General features: G+C 44.4%; 7 protein-coding genes across 8 annotated transcripts in view; 2 read left to right on the top strand and 5 right to left on the bottom strand.

Annotated features, from left to right (window-relative positions):
* Nucleotides 1–99: 99 nt before the first annotated feature.
* LOC131286341 (src substrate cortactin) lies at nt 100–2825 on the bottom strand. 2 transcript variants are annotated; one of them, XM_058315280.1, is made up of 6 exons: nt 1979–2825; nt 1785–1895; nt 1291–1548; nt 1083–1223; nt 594–1010; nt 100–520 (listed from the first exon to the last, which is right to left on the bottom strand). In XM_058315280.1, exons 1-6 carry the CDS (start codon nt 2555–2557, stop codon nt 440–442), a joined length of 1587 nt encoding a protein of 528 aa, XP_058171263.1. In that variant the 5' UTR covers nt 2558–2825; the 3' UTR covers nt 100–439. The 2 variants fall into 2 exon arrangements, with proteins under 2 accessions (XP_058171263.1, XP_058171264.1); XM_058315281.1 differs by lacking the exon at nt 1785–1895.
* Nucleotides 2826–4060: 1235 nt separating this feature from the next.
* On the bottom strand, nt 4061–5976 carry LOC131286433 (protein lin-9 homolog). The gene has a single exon (XM_058315381.1). The coding sequence runs from the start codon at nt 5929–5931 to the stop codon at nt 4177–4179; it is 1755 nt and encodes a 584-aa protein (XP_058171364.1). The 5' UTR covers nt 5932–5976; the 3' UTR covers nt 4061–4176.
* A 1307-nt stretch (nt 5977–7283) lies between these two features.
* LOC131286151 (cell division cycle protein 16 homolog) lies at nt 7284–10054 on the top strand. The gene is made up of 4 exons (XM_058315043.1): nt 7284–7397; nt 7476–7573; nt 7647–8294; nt 8376–10054. Exons 2-4 carry the CDS (start codon nt 7484–7486, stop codon nt 9948–9950), a joined length of 2313 nt encoding a protein of 770 aa, XP_058171026.1. The 5' UTR covers nt 7284–7397; nt 7476–7483; the 3' UTR covers nt 9951–10054.
* A 300-nt stretch (nt 10055–10354) lies between these two features.
* LOC131289519 (glutamate dehydrogenase, mitochondrial) lies at nt 10355–11923 on the bottom strand. The gene has a single exon (XM_058318795.1). The coding sequence runs from the start codon at nt 11921–11923 to the stop codon at nt 10355–10357; it is 1569 nt and encodes a 522-aa protein (XP_058174778.1).
* Nucleotides 11924–12175: 252 nt separating this feature from the next.
* Nucleotides 12176–13822, top strand: LOC131289518 (cilia- and flagella-associated protein 58). The gene has a single exon (XM_058318794.1). It carries the CDS (start codon nt 12176–12178, stop codon nt 13820–13822), a length of 1647 nt encoding a protein of 548 aa, XP_058174777.1.
* Nucleotides 13823–13933: 111 nt separating this feature from the next.
* Nucleotides 13934–16143, bottom strand: LOC131285068 (zinc metalloproteinase nas-4). The gene is made up of 3 exons (XM_058313927.1): nt 15807–16143; nt 15295–15731; nt 13934–14296 (listed from the first exon to the last, which is right to left on the bottom strand). Exons 1-3 carry the CDS (start codon nt 16141–16143, stop codon nt 13934–13936), a joined length of 1137 nt encoding a protein of 378 aa, XP_058169910.1.
* A 3616-nt stretch (nt 16144–19759) lies between these two features.
* Nucleotides 19760–20194, bottom strand: part of LOC131289517 (ETS-like protein pointed) — a 90983-nt gene continuing 90548 nt past the window's right edge. The window contains exons 9-10 of the mRNA XM_058318793.1: nt 19909–20066; nt 19760–19823 (exon numbers count right to left, since the gene is read on the bottom strand). Of these exons, the coding sequence (XP_058174776.1) occupies nt 19760–19823; nt 19909–20066 (222 nt within the window). The remainder of the gene's footprint in view (nt 19824–19908; nt 20067–20194) is intronic.

Here is a 20194-nt window from a genome sequence, read left to right as displayed (position 1 = left end):
AGCATTGACCTATCTCTACGATATTGAAATAACTATTATGGGCACGACTACGTCGATTCAAGGTGGATTTGGACTAACAAGAACAGTTAATGCAATTAATGAATAAAATGCTGAAGAGTTTCGTTAAAATGTTTGGCCTTCTCGTCATGTGCGGATATTTTAGTGTATTTTGTCAAATTAGTAAAAATGTAAACTTGCTTCCAGGAAACCACACATCCGGAAAAACTGTCTTTTACCAAAAACCAGTAATAGCAGTAGTTATAATTCCATGTTATAGAAAAAAAAATCTTTCCATCAAAATTATAAGGAATTCATACTTCCCTACTTTACACGAAAAAGGTTAGTCAAGATAAAAGGAAATGCATAAATGCCAAAAATAAGAATGCAACCATGCAAAATTGCACTTTTGAGCTGAACAAAGAACATAATTTTCATATGTTCATTGCAACAATTGCACGTAGTTAGCTGGAAACAGTCCATACTTGTTGTTGCACCAACCTCTCCACCAGCCTTCGTCAATCTAGAAGAGAAAAAAGGGGATAAAATTTCATGGATCAAATATCAGAACAGAAACAGAAAAGATACAAACTAACCATTTCGATATGTGTTATCTTATCATCAGGATCGAAAGAAATTTCATCATCTGCTGCGGCCTGATAATCGTACAACGCTATCGCTTGAATACCAGGATTGTCGGGAGAAGGTATAAATTCTTCCACTTCTTCCGGCTCTACATCCACCGCAGCTTGATGTGTAGTTTGAGCGGGCTCTTCATATACTGTAGCTTTAGCAATCGTTACTGGTTCCGATACCGGCTCTGAAGCCGTTGCTGAGCTGTATGACGTACGAGCAATTGGCGCTGGTTCATTTGTGGATTGTACTTCCGATTCGTGTTCATATTTTTGTTCCTCTACATTAGTCACAGCGGTTGGAGTAACAGCTGTAGGAATAACATCCGGTTGAACCAGTTTACGTGGTTCTTCGGTTTTCGGCAACGTAATTGGATCTTTCTGTGTAAAATAAAAGAAAGATAAAAACGTAACGTTGAGCTTACTTCTGACAGCATATCGTATCAAACTCACCCTCGTTGATGAATCCGTAGGAGGAATTTCTTGTGGTTTGTTAAAGTTACTTATTGCATTGCTGACCCCAGTTTCTCTTCCGGTGTTGATTGGACCCTTGCGTTCAGGTTTTTTCGGTTCTGTTGATTCAGAGGAATAATTCTAGAAACGATCAAGTAGGTTATCCGTTAACAATTGCAAGAAAAACGATACTCATTCGATTACACACCACTCGTTTCGCCGCCTCTTCGCGATCCTTGCGATCCTTCTCCTCCCTTAGCCGTTTTTGCTCTTCCGCACGCTTTCGAGCTTCTTCCTCAGCAGTTGCAGCAAAGTTTTCAAATTTCGCCCTTAGATTAGACGGTTTGGCGGATCCTATGTCAGGTTTTACCTTAGTGTAGTTGGTACCAATTTTGTCTTGTTCCTGGAACCCAACAGCCGATTTATCCATTCGATCATTCTGAACACCAAATTTGCCTCCAAATCCCTAAAAGAATAAAAATAGATAAAATATGAGTTGACACATAGGAACAGCACAAAAATTGTCAGCACCATTGCAGCGATGTAACGTACTACATAGAGTAGCATTTGAAAATTATCTAGATTGCAAAAGCCTTCACCAGAAACAAAAACCCAACACCAAAAAAGCACCAGAATGAAGCCGTTTTCCAAAACCAAAAATTCACCACGTCCTTCTGGTAAAACACACAACAAATTACTCACTATTTTATGATCGAGTTGGCTTTCGTGCATTTGTGGTTTCTCAACATGGTCCCAGCCAAAGGCCGACTTGTCCTTTCGATCGGTCTGAACGCCAAATTTCCCTCCGAAGCCCTATCGGGCAAAAATCGGCACGATTAGGGAATTCCCTGGGAGTCTAGTTATTCTCTCTTATGTCTACATGAACATAAACTTACCACTTTGTGATCTAGCTGACTTTCGTGTTTTTGTGGCGCTTCCATATGATCCCAGCCGACGGCGGATTTATCCTGACGATCTTGCTGTACACCAAATTTCCCACCGAAGCCCGTTTTGTAATCCTTCTGCGATTCGTGTTTATCTACCTTCTCAACGTGATCCCAACCGTGCGCCGATTTATCGACACGATCCTTCTGCACACCAAACTTTCCCCCGAATCCCGAGGCGTAATCTTTTTGCGAAGCGTGCTTCTCCACCTTTTCAATGTGCTCGTGTCCAACGGCAGATTTGTCCATGCGATCTTTTTCTACACCAAACTTGCCTCCGTACCCGTGCGACGCTTTCGGGCCATCTTTACGCTTCTTATCAGCATCGGCCTTCTCCGTTTCCTCTCGTAACTGTTGCATATCGATTGCCGCAGCATTCCGGCCACTACCTTCGATTGTTTTCGAGCCCCACCGCTGTTCCTGTTCGCTGACATCGTTAACAAAATCTGGATCCGTTTCCCAGTCATCATCCTCAGCACTCTGGCCAACAATGTTGGCATCGATGTCACGCCCTGCTGTAGATTTCCACATAACGGAAGAGGGTTCCACGCAACACCGGTTCTGAACAATGCAGATTATAATATTTCTGCTGAACTGATATGCAGGGCGGTGGTCTCGGTTGATTTCTTATCTTTCCTTGGCTTGATGCTGACTCACCTTTTGACGATGACTTACAAATAACTGTCACGCACCCGCAAAGCTTGCACTAACGGACTGAACACACAAATGTTATGGGGAAGCAAATTTTTGCTTTGCCTCAAGCACATCAACAATCCAGAACGGTGGATTTGTTGGCAGTTTACAGTGATCGTTATGCGGAACTGCAGGTAAACCAAAACCATTTTTTTGGCATTACATTGACGGTTGCCGACAATCATAGAAATGCAACCCAGGGTCTATGGGCGAACCAGGTTTAACACGTACAGCAGAAATTCAATTCTTTTATGGCTAACGATTGCTGAAGAAAAACATAAGATCTACCGTTCCAAAAAGGACTTTTATAGAAGATTATTGAGTTTTAGTAATTACAATTTAGTCATTACTATGTTAATAAATTAATTACTGACTTTATTGTCAAAACAATAGCAGAGGATAACATAAATGTGAACAGACCTCTCGCTTGCATGGACTGGGGCAACAATCGCAAACAAAGCTTGTAGGAGCATCAAAAACCGGTCGCCATCTTAAAAATAACCAGCCACATGCATGGAATCGTCAATATCGGCGATGATTTTGTAAATTTGGAGCAAATGTTTAAGCTTATTCATTGCGCATATACTATATTCATATATTTAAGTATGTTATTTAGATGGGAAGAACTCCTTTGTGTGGAATGAGTTCAATATTATAAATGAAATCGAATGTTTCAATGTCAGGCATTAATGCTTTGAATTCAATGCCGGATCCCTGTCGGTCTGTATTCTTGAGGCTTATGTTATTGCTTCTAACTTGTTTTATTTTCGAATAATATAATATTATAATGAACTGTTGACCAGCTGATAATTGGCTTCCTCATGGATTACGTAAATACTTTTCCTACTCCACCTCAAAACTAGTTTACTAGGTTTTACTGATACCGATTATTTTTTACTCATTTTGAACAAGTTTTGAATTTTCAAATATTGTTGTAGATAAACAACGATCTATAGAATTTAGTAAATTGTACTTTACTGAGACTATTTTTAACCTTTCTGCTCATTATTTCCATATTCAGGCCTGCTTGCATTTCGTGTAAAAACTATTCGAATTTAATCTCCCATATTCAATCACACGGCTTTAACTTTAGTAACTATAGTACTACTTCAGTGCTGTTTGAACAAACGATAGGTGTGAGAAGCAATGGTATAAACAGTTGTTAATGATTCCCGTATTTTATGGTTTATCTCTTTTTCACTCCTCATTCACACCGATTGACCAACACCTGCCAACACCAGATTTACCACAAATCGTTATCAAATTCCCTACAAGATAATTCGCATACATATAAGTAAAATGTACAAGTTTGTGTTTATTACTCTTTATTAAAACCAATCTAATGATTACGCACGGTAAAACTGCTAATACAAATCGATCTTTTAAGCTTTTCTGTACATAACTGCTGTTTAACATTAAAAGAAATCTCCTATTTCTAAAATTGCATGTTTTGAAAATTATGGCCCCTCGTTTTTTATTACTTTTGATGGTCCGGGGTTGCAATCGATGTAGTTCACGTACTTGACGACATTTCTGTTGAACGCTCCCACATTTCCTGGCTCTAGAAGTTCCCTCGTTTCAACAATCGTTCCTTTCAAGGCCATAATGCTGAGTGCATCTTTTCCGTTCTTATTCACATTCGATGCAAGATACATGATGGTGGTGAGGTGTTTAATTAAATTGGCTATGTGCTCGTTCTTCACGCTGCCGTTGTTGTTCTTTTCAAAAATCTGTTCTGCCTTTTCGCGCGAATGTTCCCGCTGGTAGCTCGGAGTAATCATTGCCAACATTTCCGGATCTTGCGTCAACGTGCCGGAATACTCTCGTAATTGCTTCAGTTGCTCTTCGAGGTCACGATTCAGCTTGTCGATGGCAACCAGCAACATTGCATAGCGCTTTTTGAACTCATCTGGCAGTGGGTTGTCGTAGGATTTGTATATCTGTGCTTCAGATGTGATATTTTGCAAACGTAGTAACTTCATCTGTTTTGCGGAAAGTGTCTTTTTCGTGCGTACTATCAGTTCTAGATACTTCACAGGATAACCTCCGATGTTTGTGGCGTTACCCTCTTTTTTAACGCTTGATTTATGCGCGCTTTCTCCACTCAGCAACGGATCTCTATGCTTTCTCGGCGATTTCGCATTCGGCGAGACAAGATAAAAGGATGCGTCTTGAAAAGCTACACGGTAATCCTTTGTAATGCTGTTTACCTTGATCATCGGCAGCTTCGGTTCGCTAGAAAAGACCTCGATGTCAGGAATCAATCGAGAATCTCCACCCAATCTCTCGAATACAACCACGTAGCTTCTGGATTCGGGAATGTAGTTCTCCGCCGTTCCATTGAATACACCATCGTACGGGGTTCGCAATCGTGCAGTTACTTTCGTTCCGGGCGGTATCAACTTCGGAATATTATTGGGCAAGCCTTCCATAAATGATATGTCTCCCATACTGTTGGCTTGCAGAATGCGTATTTTCTCACGCTTTCGAGCAAGTTCCATCCGCTCCTGTGCTACAAATGCGGGAGAGAAAATTCTCGGTTTGCCAAAGGATGATCGAATTTTACGCCACTCTGCACGTGTGAGATTGTTAGCTTCAAGGTGTGGATAGTGCTTTCGCAATAATTGCTGAAATTCGTTCGGTGTTCCAAAAATGTGGCGATCGATGTCACTGTAGAAGAACTCGTAGTAGCAAAATCTGTGCGCTTTGGGAAGTATAAGAAAGTTTTTAAACTGCAGCCCGAGGCTATGGTTCCACTTTTTGTCCAATAACGACATCGGATTGACCACTTTCATGGGATTATGATTTGTATCATCGATGTCGGTTTTACGTTTTCTACCGCTTTGCTTGAGATTTGCGTAGCGAGAGGAATATTTCTTTTTGAAAACGGAGCGCGGCATCAGCTTCTGGGGGGTCATCGACAACTCACTGCGTGGTGTAGTTTGTGGGGTAGCCTTGGTACAGCTCATAGGTTTTTTTATCGGTCCTGGAGTTTTCTTCGGAGTAGCTCGCGTCGATGGCACCTTATCGTTGACGATATCATCGTCGTAGAACAATCGATTCTTTTTACGTATTCGTGCTGGCCTTCCTCGAGCATTCAATGCCTGCATGGGTGGTGCGCTTGATGTTTTGATGGGAAACTTTGTTCCCACTGGATGCAACCCGAGTGCTGCTGGCCAGAAGGTTGGTGGTGGCGAACTTTCACTCTCCATCGTCTCCACAGTTTTAATGGAACTTTAAATACCGATTGGGAAACGAAACTTGATACTTTTTATTCGATATTCGTTGAATTTTAATCACGAAGGATGCTTTTTCACCACGGCGTTGTTATTGAGTCATTGAACGGTCGAAATCTGACAGATGCCATCGCAGTAGTGTTGGCAGAATCGGGATTCGGAAGATTTGAAGATTCGATCCCTGGACGGATTCTAAAGATTCGAAACCCATCTGACAGATCCTAAAGATTTGTATCCCATTTGACGGATTCTAAAGATTTGATTCAATTATTTGAGAGTATTATGATCCAGTTCCGCGTTATTGCTCGAAAGTTTCCGCTTATTTGCTCGAATAGCAACCTGGGTATTTATACAAGTATTCCAAGGTATATAAATATATAGTTTTCAACAATTTTCGAGCACTTTGATTTTTAATCAATTTTCAAAACGATCGAGTTATTGGTGTGTTTTATACTATGGCTAAATGGCTAAATAAATCAAAGTGACTTGTCAAAATACAACGTTGATATGAAAAGTGCATCCTGAATTATCATGTAAATACCAAGATCTATAGAAGCCACATATGCCTCGGAAACATACGGTCTATAGAGATCCATCGACCAGGAGGTACTTGAAACTGCTCGACGATAACGACGCGCGTCGTTTCGTATCCGCGCATCTTCTCGACACGTAGGTGGCGTCGTTTTGGATCGTCGAGACGGCCAGCCATTTTTTCTCTTTTTTCAAAGTGTTGTTTACCTTTTGTATGGGCCAGCGTCGAGAAGTTTGTCGTTTCCGCGCTCCCAATCGTGATACCCTCAATTATTCGAATCAGATTTGATTGGTTTGGGACTTGATTTGATTCGATTTTGACTTGAAACTGTTTGAATCGAGTCACAATGATTTGAGTCGAATTAGTCACATAACTAGTCGATCTAGAGACAATGTAATTGCTTTAAGTTTACTCAAATCGAACGCTGGGTAGAATGGTTTATTGGTCATAGATTGAGTTTTTGCGCGATTTGCAAGTTACGCTCTAGAAAAATTCCTGGAACCTACTTTTGACAAAGAAATACAGTAGAATGCCCAATGGCTGGCCGTCTTGACGATCCAAAACGACGCCACCTACGTGTCGAGACGATGCGCGGAAACGAAACGACGCGGCTAGCCATTTTTTTGCTTTTTTCAAAGGTGTTGTTTACCTTTTGTATGGGACCGCGTCGAGAAATCTGACAGTTGCTGTCGTTTTCGTCCTCCCAATTAAAATACCATCATATGTTTAAAACCCAAGTGTTCCAAAGAGAAAAAGATTAGTTAACGGAATAAAATGAATCAAAATGACTAGACCTGCGCTGGTTTTGAAGAAAGCAAATATAGCTTTGGTCCAGTAATCTTGAGTTCAATAGTCCGCGTAAAAGTTGGCGAAGTAAACAGATTGAGCAGAACATTTCTAGCAATCAAAGGTAAGACATATTTAAAAAAACATAAGTATGCAATTTTACCATCAGAAAAGTATTCAAAGTAGTGCTATTGTTCCACAGGACACGCAATGAGGACGGATACACAACGCGGCATGGAGCAACAAGAGCTAGTTGATGTTGATTGTTATAGAAAGTTGGTGAAAAATTTTGTTGATTTGGTAAGTATACTTTCTTCACTTTCTATTTACGAATGTGATGAGGTTTCATTGAACATGTTCTTTACCATTTCAGCGCCGTTATCAAACGGCATTATTTTGGGCCGAAAAAGTAACTGTCCTCAGTAATAATGACCCTCTTGACGTGTACTGGGAAGCCCAGTGTATGTTTTTGTTGCGCCAGTTTCATCGAGCAGCTTATACCATTCGCAGCAGGGGGCTGGAGAAAACGAACCTACTCTGCCACTATTTGGTAGCGGAATGTTTGACCGAGGCAAAAGAGTTCCAGTCTGCACTGACTATTCTTAACTCGGTCGACTGCGAAAAGCTACCACTAGCAATGACCGGCGGGCGTGGCGAAGAAAATGAATCAATCAAAATCAAAGACGAATCTGTGGCACATGAAAGCAATGATGGTAGCATTTGTGAAGATTCGTATAAAAATGATATTCTTGCATCAGTCTATTTTCTGAAGGGAAAAGTACTTGAAGCCATGGATAATCGTGTCCTTGCAATGGATTGTTATGTGCAGGCACTGCACAAATCCGTTCACTGCACAGAAGCGCTTGATGCACTTGTGCAGCATGATATGTTGATGGCCTGGGAGGAGAAGGAGCTTATACAACACATTCCAATGGCACAGCAATGCACGGAATCGGAGAAGAAAATTATGAAGCGACTATACGAAAGTAAATTGAAGAAATACTACGAATCGATAGCGCCGGTAAGTATACAGTAATTTATCGTTTGAATGTTCCTACAGTTCATGTTGTCACTATTTTCATTTCATAAAATCCTTTCTCAGAATCCGAACCTGGAACATCCGCCCGTGCCATCCATGAATACCAGCTTGTGGCACGAGATTAAAGAGAAAATGAAAAACAGCAAAAATAATGAAACTCAAAAGCCTTCAGTCTCCAAGTACCTATCTCCGGCGGTACGGCAAAGATCAAAGCATCCACAGATCATGTCACCGGCGAACAAATTGCTCCAGGATCTTAAAACCACACCTTCGTATCTGATACATACTTCATTGACCAAGGCTTCACTTCTTGGGACGAGTGTTTCGGCAGGGTCGACGATACTTAGTTCTGGTGGGCCCAATTGCTCCCGTCAGGAAACTTCGTTCCGGATCCATCGCCCACCGGTTACACCAGGCTCCTCGTCCGTTCTCACGTTGGCGCAATCCATGAGTAAGCTAGAGCTTAGTATCGATTTGATGATTGCTCGTGCGGAGAAATACTTTTACAACTGCGACTACCGTCAGTGTATGAAAATTCTAGAAGAAATATTGAAACGAGATCCGTACCACAAGCGTTCATTAACGGTACAGATCGGTTGCTTGGCAGAAATGAAAAATTTCAACCGAATGTTTTACGTCGCTCACAAGTTGGTCGACTTCCATCCGGATGATGCAATTGCATGGTACGCCGTGGGATGCTACTATGATATAATCGGAAAGAGCGATCCCGCAAGGCGCTACCTCTCCAAGGCAACTTCACTCGATCGTCTGTACAGTCCGGCCTGGCTAGCCTACGGCCATTCGTTCGCGAAGGAGAACGAACACGACCAAGCGATGGCAGCTTACTTTAAGGCCACGCAGCTAATGCGCGGATGCCATCTGCCGTTGCTGTATATCGGGGTAGAGTGTGGACTGACGAAGAATCCGGAAATGGCGGAGAAGTTTTTCTACCAGGCAATGTCGATCGCACCGCTCGATGTGTTCGTACTGCATGAACTAGGTGTGATTAAGTTTGACTACGAGCAATACGAGAGCGCAGAGGAGATATTTCGTAGCACGCTGGATATGGTACGCACCATGGCGAAGCAGAACAACGAACAGATTACCGCTCGATGGGAACCTCTAATCAACAATCTGGGACACTGCTGTCGCAAGAATAAAAAGTATGAGGAAGCGCTAGAATTTCACCAATGGGCCCTCTCATTGAAACCCCAGAATGCCGTAACTTACACGGCTATAGGGTTTGTTCACGCCTTGATGGGAGAGTTAACATTAGCCGTTGATGCTTTCCACAAGAGCTTATCCCTCAAGCGAGACGATGTATTCACAACTACTATATTAAAATACGCCATAGAGGACTTGGCAGAGGAGCAGTCACTTCCATTCTACTCGGTGGATGACGTTGAGGTTGATGTTGACGCACCAAATATTGATGAAGCAGAGGAACCGAAGGGTGACGAAAATCTCGTCGATGACCCTTCCACGGAACGGGATATGGGTAGTGCAAACAGTGCCAACGATGATGCTCATGGAACAAGTCGGCCAACGTTACGTATGCAGTTGAACTTTGACGACTGGTACAACAAAACTCCTCCAATGAGCGACACTAGTGCTGATGATATGAGTATCGATATCTAGATGGTAGTCGATTGGTGAAATTCCATCTGTCGCTCAGCTCAAGGGAGACACAAAATCTCTGTACTGTTAGTTTTGTGATTTCAATAAAGATCCCATGTTCACCATCGAAACAATCAAAATACATGGGGTTTATTTTAAACATGACAAATTCTATTTAATCTTTAAGGATATCCATAACAGCCATCCAAAAGTGGTCGTTATCGCCACCCTCTTCAATAATTACTAAACGTATTTCAGTTCTCATTTCGTGTACCTGATGTTTTAAAAAGAAATGGTTTGTTGTATACAAGGACAAACAAAACTAAACCTACTACTTTTTATATTTTAGGATTTATCTTTGCCGTCGTTACAATGAATAATGTGTTGCAAAATGCTTAAGGCCCGAAACAAATGCTATCAGATTCTTACATCGACAATCCAGCTTCTTCGTACGATTTGAATATCTTTTCCACCGACCAGATGTACGCCGCCGTACGAACGTCCAAGCAAAGTTGGTGCTGCGAGGCTACACTCATGATACCCTTCGCGGCCGTTTCCATTACGAACTGCAGTCCGGACGTTACCACGTCCGCCTCACTTGCATGGTCAAAGTAATGCTTTAGATGTTTGCTGGGCGAAATGGTAACGCACACACCGGCACTACGCAACGATTCCTGCACTGAGGCGAGTACTTCACGCAGATTTTGTGATTCGTGGCGGAAGGAAAGCTTACCAAACGAAATATGATTAATATTCTTCAAGTATTCGAAGTAGGATGCCGTTACGCCCCCAGCATTGCAGAAAAGATCCGGTATGACAAGGACACGTCGGTCCTGGAGTATCTTGTCCGCTGCCGGAGTGGTGGGACCGTTCGCACCTTCGGCAACGATCTTCGCTTTTATCTTCTTCGCGTTCTCTGAGGTAATTGTTTTTTCCATCGCGGCCGGAATGAGAATGTCGCAATCCTCCAGCATGAGATCCCCGTTGAATTCGTTCGCCTTCGGGAATCCTTTGATAGTTTTCTGCTGGGCCTTATATCGTCCGAGTGCGATGATATCGATGCCCGATGTGCAATGCAGTGAGACATCCTTTTCGATAATTCCGACTATCTTACAGCCTGCTTTGTGAAAGTGTTCTGCTGCATGCTGTCCGACGTTTCCGAAACCCTGGACGATTACTGTTTTTCCTTCTAACCCCGGTTCGAGACCCACTTCTCGCATCCAGCCGGCTTCACGCGTAAAACATGTGGTCGCTAGATAGACCCCCTTTCCTGTGGCTTCGGTGCGACCTCGGACGCCGCCCTGGTTTAACGGTTTCCCCGTAACAACGGCCATTGTGTTGATATCGCGATGGCCGAAGGTCTTTCCATACTGGTCCGCTATCCAGGACATTTCCCGCGATGTAGTACCCATGTCAGGTGCCGGCACATCGATGCCCGGTCCGATAAAGTTCTTCTTCGCCAACTCCACCGTGTAGCGCCGAGTGACGCTTTGCAGCTCTTTCTCACTATACTTTGCCGGATCGATGATGATTCCGCCCTTGGCACCGCCGAACGGAACATTCACGCAGGCACACTTGAACGTCATCAAGGCAGAGAGTGCTTCCACTTCGTCCTTACACACATCCAACGAGTACCGGATACCTCCCTTCACCGGTAGCCGATGCAGACAGTGATGCGATCGGAACGCAGTCACCATTTCGTACTGTCCGCTATCGCGGATGAAGGGAAATCGAAACTCTAGCGTACTTGCGTTGCTCGATATGATGCCAAGGATTGCCTGGACTCGGTGAGCTCTATTCTCGGGACTCATCAGCGGGTATTTGTGCATGGATTCGATCAGCCTGGGCTCGAGAACGACACACGCTTTGTGGAAACAGTATTCTACCATCTTGGAAAATGGTGGATCCTTGTCGGTGGGAATGCTCTCAAGATGCTTCGGAATGGTATGAGCCGAGCGACGAAAACTCTTCAAAAACCCCACGTAACGTAGCATCTTCTCGATTCAAGAAAGAAAGACAGACAGACGATGGTTTCCAGCAAAATGGCAACTGCAACTAACTTTCCGCAGCTTTGGAAGATCCCAATGGTTCCTAAGATCTACTAGATCTAATTATGTTTCTTATGATCATTCAATTCACTACCATTCTGATACAACGCAAGAGGACCTCAACGAGCTGTCGTAGTAGTCAGCGCTATTTGGAATTTGAAGCTTGTGTCGTACGCAGCGATTGGGGTTGCTCTCGTGATGGCGGAGTTGACAGCATTGCCCGTATTTTTCGATGCAGCCGAAAATCTCACTGCAAAGGAACGCATTGAGCGAAAGCGACGTGAAACTGCCGAAATTATACGTTGGAAGTATCGCATCCTCAAACTAGATGCCGTCAAGCCGAGTGCAACAGCCGAAGCGTACCAGATACGATGTCTGAACAAGCGTTTGGTTCCGCTTGAACAAGAAAAAGCCGCTAAAGAGCTGTCGTTGAAGATTTCCAATGCGTCAGTCCACCGGCGGGAAGCGGAATCATCGCGGCGCCAAATTTTGCACCTCCTGGATGAGGTTGCAACTTATCAGTCGAAAATTGCGAGCGCCACAACCGATATGAACGAATTGGAATCTCAAATCAATCGTGCCTCCCTCGAGCTGGACAATTCCTCTAAGGCCGTTACCTCCGACTACAACTATGCGGAGGCACTGGTGAGATCTCACAGGCAACTGGAGGCGATGGAAGACAGGCTTCATCATGCACGAACTCTCGAGGGAAAGCTGCATGCCGAAAATCGGAAGTTTCGCCAGCATATCGAAGACATGCTAGGCGAGAGGAAACGGTACAACATGCTTTGGATGGAGTACGTGCAGCAGTTGAATCGGAATCGCAAATTTCTGCACGATATGACCGAACGCGCGACGTTGGCGTTCAACCAGGGGGAGGATCTGTGCTACCGTGTTGAGGCACTCAAAACGCAGCAGCAGCGTGAAGCTCGTTCCCGTGTGCAGGAAATGGTGGAGCTAGAGCGACAGATCGTGGGAACACGGCGTACAAACGAATTTCTTCGTACGAAAAGCTGGAATCGTCCGGTAGCCTCGCTAGATCCGTTGCTGGTTCGAAAGCGCGATCTAGTCAAACAAGAGCATCTAGATAAGCTTCACCGCTATGGAGCAGTTATCGATCATACGAAGAACTCGTTGAACGTGGAGACCATCCAGCAGGTATTATTTGAAATCGAAAAGCAACAAGAGAAGTACATGGCGCTTTTTAGGTACATTAACGTAACAAACGATAAAATCGAGGAAGCCAACCAGCTCGCTCGTGATCTCGAATTGGACAGCGAACGGTTGCAGGCTGCTGAGCGGAGGAAACGATGTTCCGATGCTCAGAAGATGAAGCGAGACTTACAGCAGTTACAGGATCGTGGGCAACAAACGGTGGCGATGGAAAAAGAACTAGCACATCAACGCGCAAGTCTCGAAATAAAGCTGACCACAGTTGAGCACGCACTTTCGCTGGTTGGCTACAGCCGTGAGAAGATCCTTTTGCTTATGGCAGGGACAAGCAGTATCGACCGATCTCGAATGACAGAAGACAACTTGAAGATGTCGCTCGCCGCAATAGAGCATAGAGTGTTGGCGATGATCCGAATGGCTGTTGCTGACAATGAGGACGGACGGGACATCGCTGTTGAAAGTTTATACGCAAGCCAACAGTGTGCTGAATGCGCCGAGGGTCAGGACGTAAACCAACACGACGAACGTATAGTTGCTCCAGTTCTGTATGACCAGCTGGTGGAAAATGTTCTGAAACGGAGTACAGCTCCAGAGATGCTCTACCGGCTTCACACACTGAGTCAGTGTAAACTGCCCCGTTCTCGGATGTTGGTAAATAAGAGATATCAATAACAAAGCCCTGGAAGTTCTTCGTTTTACAGTCTCTTTTGGTATCTGCCGTGTATAAAGTGATATGTGGGAGTCACTAACATGGGTTCGTCATTTTCGTTTTGGGATGCTTCCCTATTTTGGATACACGCCATACCCTGGACCATATCCATATGGATACGGAGGGATCGGTGCTGGTCCCATTGGTCCATAGGGGTATGGTGGCCCCATCGGGCCAGCTGGCCTCATTGGTCCCATTGGTCCACTATGGGGGAAGTAGGGGTTGTACGGTCCTGGTCCTGACGGTGGGAAATAAGGGATGCCTCCTGCTCCTGCGGGTCCGGTGGTAGGTCCAACTGCCCCAACCGTCGGAGGCCGTGGTTGGACAGGCTTGCCAGTTGCCTTGTTGTCCTTACATCGGTACATACGATTCAGTTTCTCTAGGTCGTTCCAGGAAAAACCTTCACGTTGACCCATTTGAGCGTTTCCTGTAGGTTTCTGTAAATGTTCATCGGATGGTTAGACTATAGCTCGCGCAGCTCAAAGTCATGCAATGTGTTCTATGAGATATGAGTAGTTTTATTTGTGTTTATAAAAAAAACGAGAAAGATTTGTTCGTGTCCGCTCGTCAGAGGTAGTGTGGATATCAGTTGAGCGTTCCCTGCGGAACACGGAACATTTTCAACGACGTGCGTCTTCAATAGCGTTGCTGGTTTTGTTGGAGTCTTCCTCGCCAAAGATGGACCCGATGAAATTTACGATGGCACTCGCCACCTGCGCTCCATTGCCGGGGCGATTGTTACCGGCAGGCCGGGACGGTCGCACTGGTCGCTGTGGTGTGGCGTTGCCCGTGGCGCTGCCCGTTGATGGTGACACCCCGCTGGTACCCTTGCACCCGTACATGGCGTTCAGCTTTGCCAAATCGCTAGTGGAGAATCCGCTTCGTTGGCCCATGTCACTGGCACCAGAGCGCTAGAAATAAGTGATCCAGTTTGATGTGATAAGGCGCGAGATGTGACACATTTGTGCAGGGCGGAAGATGGGGCGAGAGCCAAAGGACTGCTAGAGACATGTTAGGTTGGGATGATTGACGCACACATTGACGACACGCAGTTGCTTCCCTCTTAGCCGTCTCCTTGCAAGAGGACGGCTAGAACGATGAAATGAGCTTTATTTTAACACAAAACTGCACATTCGGAGGAACACCCGATCGGAGGACCGGGGCCGATTCGTTGGATTGATGGATATGGTTAGTTCTATGGATGGATGTGTTCGAGTCCCGAGGCCCCACCGTTCGCGTTACTTGCAATTGTACATGAGGTTAATCTTGGCAAGATCCTTGCTACTGAACTCCTTCCGCTGGCCCATCTCACCGTCGAATTGTTTCTACGAGTGAAAATCGAAAAAAGTGAGGACGATGGAGTATGAATCCGCGCGTGATGACGAGTATTGTGTCCTATGTGTATGGGCGCTGCAAAACACCTGCTCGCACTTACCTTCGCCTCGATCGTGGGCTTTCCGTTGACAGAGAACGCGTTGGCCGAATAGTGCATGATGCTGCGGTAGTCATACTCTACCCCCAAGTTGTTGGTTGAGCCCGGCTTCGCTTTCGAGAAATTGTTTTCCGTACCTTTCTTGAGATTTTCGGTCCGAATCCGCACATAGGAGTCGCGGTCCTCACGGTTCTGCTCGTGCAGGAAGCCGAGCGCGTGCATCATCTCGTGCATCACTGTTCCGACGAGCGTGGTGCAGCCAGGAATCTGCAGATTGACCGTCTGTTTGCCACCGATCATGCCCACGCTGGACCAGCACCCACTGCCGTCGCTCTCGAAGGAGACATAGTTCCACTCACCCATGCGGGGTCTGAAGCGAATGCACGTCTTCGTATGGTACTGTTCAATGGCGTCCTCGATGAGTTGCATTGCCTGGGCGTCTGTGTGGAGAGGTAAAGCAAGTATTTAGTCTGGTTAGTCTGGCTCGAGGAAATGGCACTGGCGATGGTACTTACTGAAAGCCCCGGAAATAACGAACGGCACTGCACCACCTGGCCAACGTGTGGCCGTATCTGCCAGCCCGTTGCGTCCATCCGGACGATCGATCAGCATATCGCCCTCGACATACGAGCCTAGCTCCTCCACATTGCCGGCGTCGGTTGCCGGGTTGAAGTTGGCCACCAGCTTACCGACCGCTTCGTCCGGTTCACCGTACAGTTCGGGTCCAAGGTGTGAGAGGTCGATCACGATGTCGTCGTCATCACGCATGATCACGTTCGCCAAGGATCTTCCCACAACAAGGCAACTCAGTGCTATCGTTGCAAACGTGAGGCGACGTGCGAAGATCGTCATCGTTGAAATGCGTTAAGGCTATGTATACGATCGTTGAAATGCGTTAAGGCTATGTACGGTTTACACTATGTATACGATCGTAGGTGATCTCTTCGCCTCCACGGTCGAGGTTTGTAGGAAATAGAACGAGCTGCGGGAGCAGTTGCACACTGATTAAACCTTTTCGCCGAAGGGTCTCTATTTATATTCACCTCCCTTGGTGCTCCTTCAACTTCGCCAAGGCCAACGACGGGCTGACGGGGAAGTTCTTGATGGGTCATATGGGTTGTCTTTTAGTTCGTTCTTTTTTGTCGTTATTTGTTTGTTGCTTCGTTACCAATGGTTGGGTAGGTGGGTGGATGGCATGAATCAAATTTGCGTTTCCAGTTCTGCCAGGCCGGGTGAAGGTGGTTGGTTCTGTTCTGCCATTGCCCTACCACCCAACGTTTGCTGGTTCTACCTTTCTTCCACCTTCTGCGCCGCGGTTCGATACCACGCTTTTCCGTGACCGATAAGAACGGTTGCGGTTCGTTTGACGATTGCGTTCTCGCGGTACCCTCTTGCAACGGGGCTGTAAAGAAGCGACCTGTTGTGTAAATAGATCAATCAAAAGGCGATTCCTGTAACCCCTTGCATTATGCCTACGGGAGGACAGTCGCTGCCGCAAGAATGTTTCCTTGACCTTGGACTTGATTTGGCTGAATGACATGGCAGCTAAGGTAGGAATCTTCCCCCCAAGGAGTGCAATGTGGATTTATGAGTCTGTTAATTTACTTCACCGGGGGTAAAATATTGGGACACACATTGGTTTTGAAAATCATGACAACGGGGGCACAGAATGCATCGGACTCGACCCGAATTATTGCACTGTTTCTATCGTTGGGTTTGTGTGTGTGTCGGCTAAGACGACTGTTTCGTTGACCTCATTGTTTTATGGCAATTTAATTAGAAAATGTTCCCCGGAAGCATACCTTCCCCGTACCACAGTTGTGCATTATTTTCGCACCTATTTTTACACGCGAATTTTAAACCCAATTTAAAGCTGACGTTGTAAAGGGTACCCAACCGAAACCAAACAGGTATTTTTGACAAAATATAATATCGCAACCATACTTCCCCGGCTAAGCTCTGAAACTGCCGCTGAATCATCTTTGCTCGAATGATACAAATATTGTATTTGTACGCCTAATCTACTTTAGCCTAGTTTTACTTCCAAAAGGGAAACTTATGCTTGGATGACAAACAAGCTGTTTCGCCTGACGAAAGGTTGCATATTTGGAGACGCGCTTTGATCCACGCAAACCAGCCATTACTTTTATTACCGACAGCACCAACGGACGACGCAAGTTATAAGCTCCACTATCGTACAAAATTATCGGTGTAAATGATGCAAATTGAATTAATTCGTCACTATCGGGGAAAAACTAAAAACATGTCGGTCGGCTAAAACATTGAACCGGTTTCCTTGTTATTGGCTTCATTCTATGGGGTGGCAGGGCGTTAGTGTATTACGCCATTTGACCCACGCCCATGAAGCGCATACTCAAACACAGAACCAAAGTGGATCAAATTTATGAATCAGTGAAGTTTCTTCGAGAAACTCCATTGGTTTTTAAACAAAAATAAAAAGGCTATCACAATAATGTAAGTCTTGCTAATTTTAATGTAAGCTCTGCTTGGTATCTCTGTTTTATAGTTAACTAAAATATATATTAGATACTCTCTGTCTCTCAGTACCTTTTTCTGACATTTTTATCAGTATATCTTTAGTAACGTTTTATTTAAAATGTACTTTCCACTGTTCTTCTTACCGCATGTTTCTTTCAGCAAAAACGTTGAACATTCTACTTTTTTCATGTTTGAATAATGATTTTCCGTGTTTTTATAATCTTTTCTTATGACTCACAACATTCCATTCAGGATGTTCATAGAGTTGTTTCACATGTTTATAATAATTATAAATGATAATAAAATAACAACACGGGAATAAATAAATTCAATTTCATATTTTCAAATTGCATATTGTGTGAAATACGAAAATAAGAGCAATTCTTACACAACAGATGTTCGTTTCATTTTTGTATATTTCAGATTGTTTGTTGTTCTTACACATTTTTATACTAGCGTTTAGAAAAAGGAAATAAAGTATTTTTTAACATAGTTTAAAACCATAGAGAGGTCAAGCGGAGCTAACAAAACATTGGGTGGCCCCACCTAAAGAAAAAAAAAACACAAATCACTACACTTAATAAAGTCTACCTACGGTCGGGGAGAAAGGGATGGCTGTCAAATGTTTGCTTATTGAAACTGTGCGTGGTGGTTTTGTGTGGGAGGGCGCGTTGGTTGTAAAAATAATATTAAAAATAATAATAATAAAATACATACCAATATAAACTTATCACAAAGCTTCACAAATTGCTTTAACTAACATATATTTTTATATTTATATGTATATATACTATAAAAAAACTAACTTATCTCTGCGTTATACATAAAACTGCTTATGCTTTGTCTATCCACATGAAGAATCGATATTGTATCAAAAACGAATAAAGGAAGTGCATGTCTTGCTCATTGAATTGTCCTGCAAACTTTAGGAAGAAGAATGCTACAACAACACGTTTTCTGTAGCTTCACTACTCACATGATGGTATGATGCTGCTCTCTGGAATTTGACAATTCCTAAATGAAGCTTGAACGGACAATGTGATCGTGGTAAATTTGATCATCCATTGTCGCCACCTCCCGTTTTGAAGCTTTTTAAATGTTCATTAAGTAGACGTTTTGTAAGTTTGGTTTCTTACGCTTTAAACTTTCTGGCTATGTTTCGATATTACATTTGTCACATTTCATTAATTTATTTGCACTCAGCACACCCTAGACAAACAAACTAGCCGTTCGCATAGGATTAGGAAGATTTTGTGTTGCTAGTTTTACATCTCTTAAAACCACCCCTGTAATCATTCAGACACACCTGATGCCGAGAGTGACTCTCATTTCTTCTGCTTCCCCACAACGACCGCCACAGGATTGGTACTTTGCGAACACCTTGTTTTATCGCAAGATCACTCACACTCTGGGGCAAGGGGAAGGATGGACTAATATAACTAAATAGCTTTAAGGATATTACACGAACAGTTCCTAACCCGTGGTTTAGGGACACCTTGGGGGTTCTCAAGGAACCGAGTACACATAGTTTGTAAAGCATCCTCAATTCAAATTTGTAGCAAATTGAAAAGGACCGTTTGTATGCTTACTTTTTGCCTCCTTATTCATACGGACATGTTGACTGATTTCGATTGATTTTATGCGCACGCAAATCCGTCGTATCCCGAATGCCTTTGGGATTTTCGGGGGAGAAATCTGGTCTTCCTTTTGAGCTCACACCCTCCTCGCGCGCGTATCGCTTACGGGTTTCGGCCACATGCACCCATTAGCTCAACGGTCAACGTGTGGTGGGATGTGAACATTGAGGCTTTTAACGTTGGCTTTTCCTTTGCTGCGATCGGCCAAAGTGGGAAGAGATCGAGTTGAACGAACGACAGAGCGACGATCGAGCGGGAAAGCCTGCGCCTGCAGCGTGAAGCGGCCGGCAGGTAGTGGAAGGAACGGGACAAAGCTTTGCTCGCGTGCCAACCTATTCGTCATCTTTTTTGTCCGGTTTGAGATCAACCATTTCGTGCACCTGCTTGGCAGAGTATCTGTCGGGGCGAGATGGGAAAGAAAAGAATCCTCCTGTTAGTAAGCACAAATTCACCCAACTCCGCCGGACGGAGAAGAACCTACCCGAGCAACGTTTGGAGATCGCACACGAAACGGTACACGTAGCGCTTGCCGGCCGTTTTGTGGATGATGTTCTTGTCGTAGTAGTACCGGAGGCCGCGACTAAGTTTTTCATAGTTCATTTTTGGTTTGTTCTTACGGACACCCCAACGGCGGGCAACCTTGAGTGAGGGAAGAGAAAGAAACGAGCGGTGGTTAGAGACACGTGTTTACATTACAGTTCACTTCGTACTAAAAGGGATGTGTTCGCTGAACTCTAAGGATCATCATTATAACGAAAAAGTAATAC

This window comes from Anopheles ziemanni, chromosome 3 (assembly GCF_943734765.1).
Source record: "Anopheles ziemanni chromosome 3, idAnoZiCoDA_A2_x.2, whole genome shotgun sequence".
Lineage (NCBI taxonomy): Eukaryota > Metazoa > Arthropoda > Insecta > Diptera > Culicidae > Anopheles > Anopheles ziemanni.
This window is presented reverse-complemented; position numbering and strand designations above follow the sequence as displayed.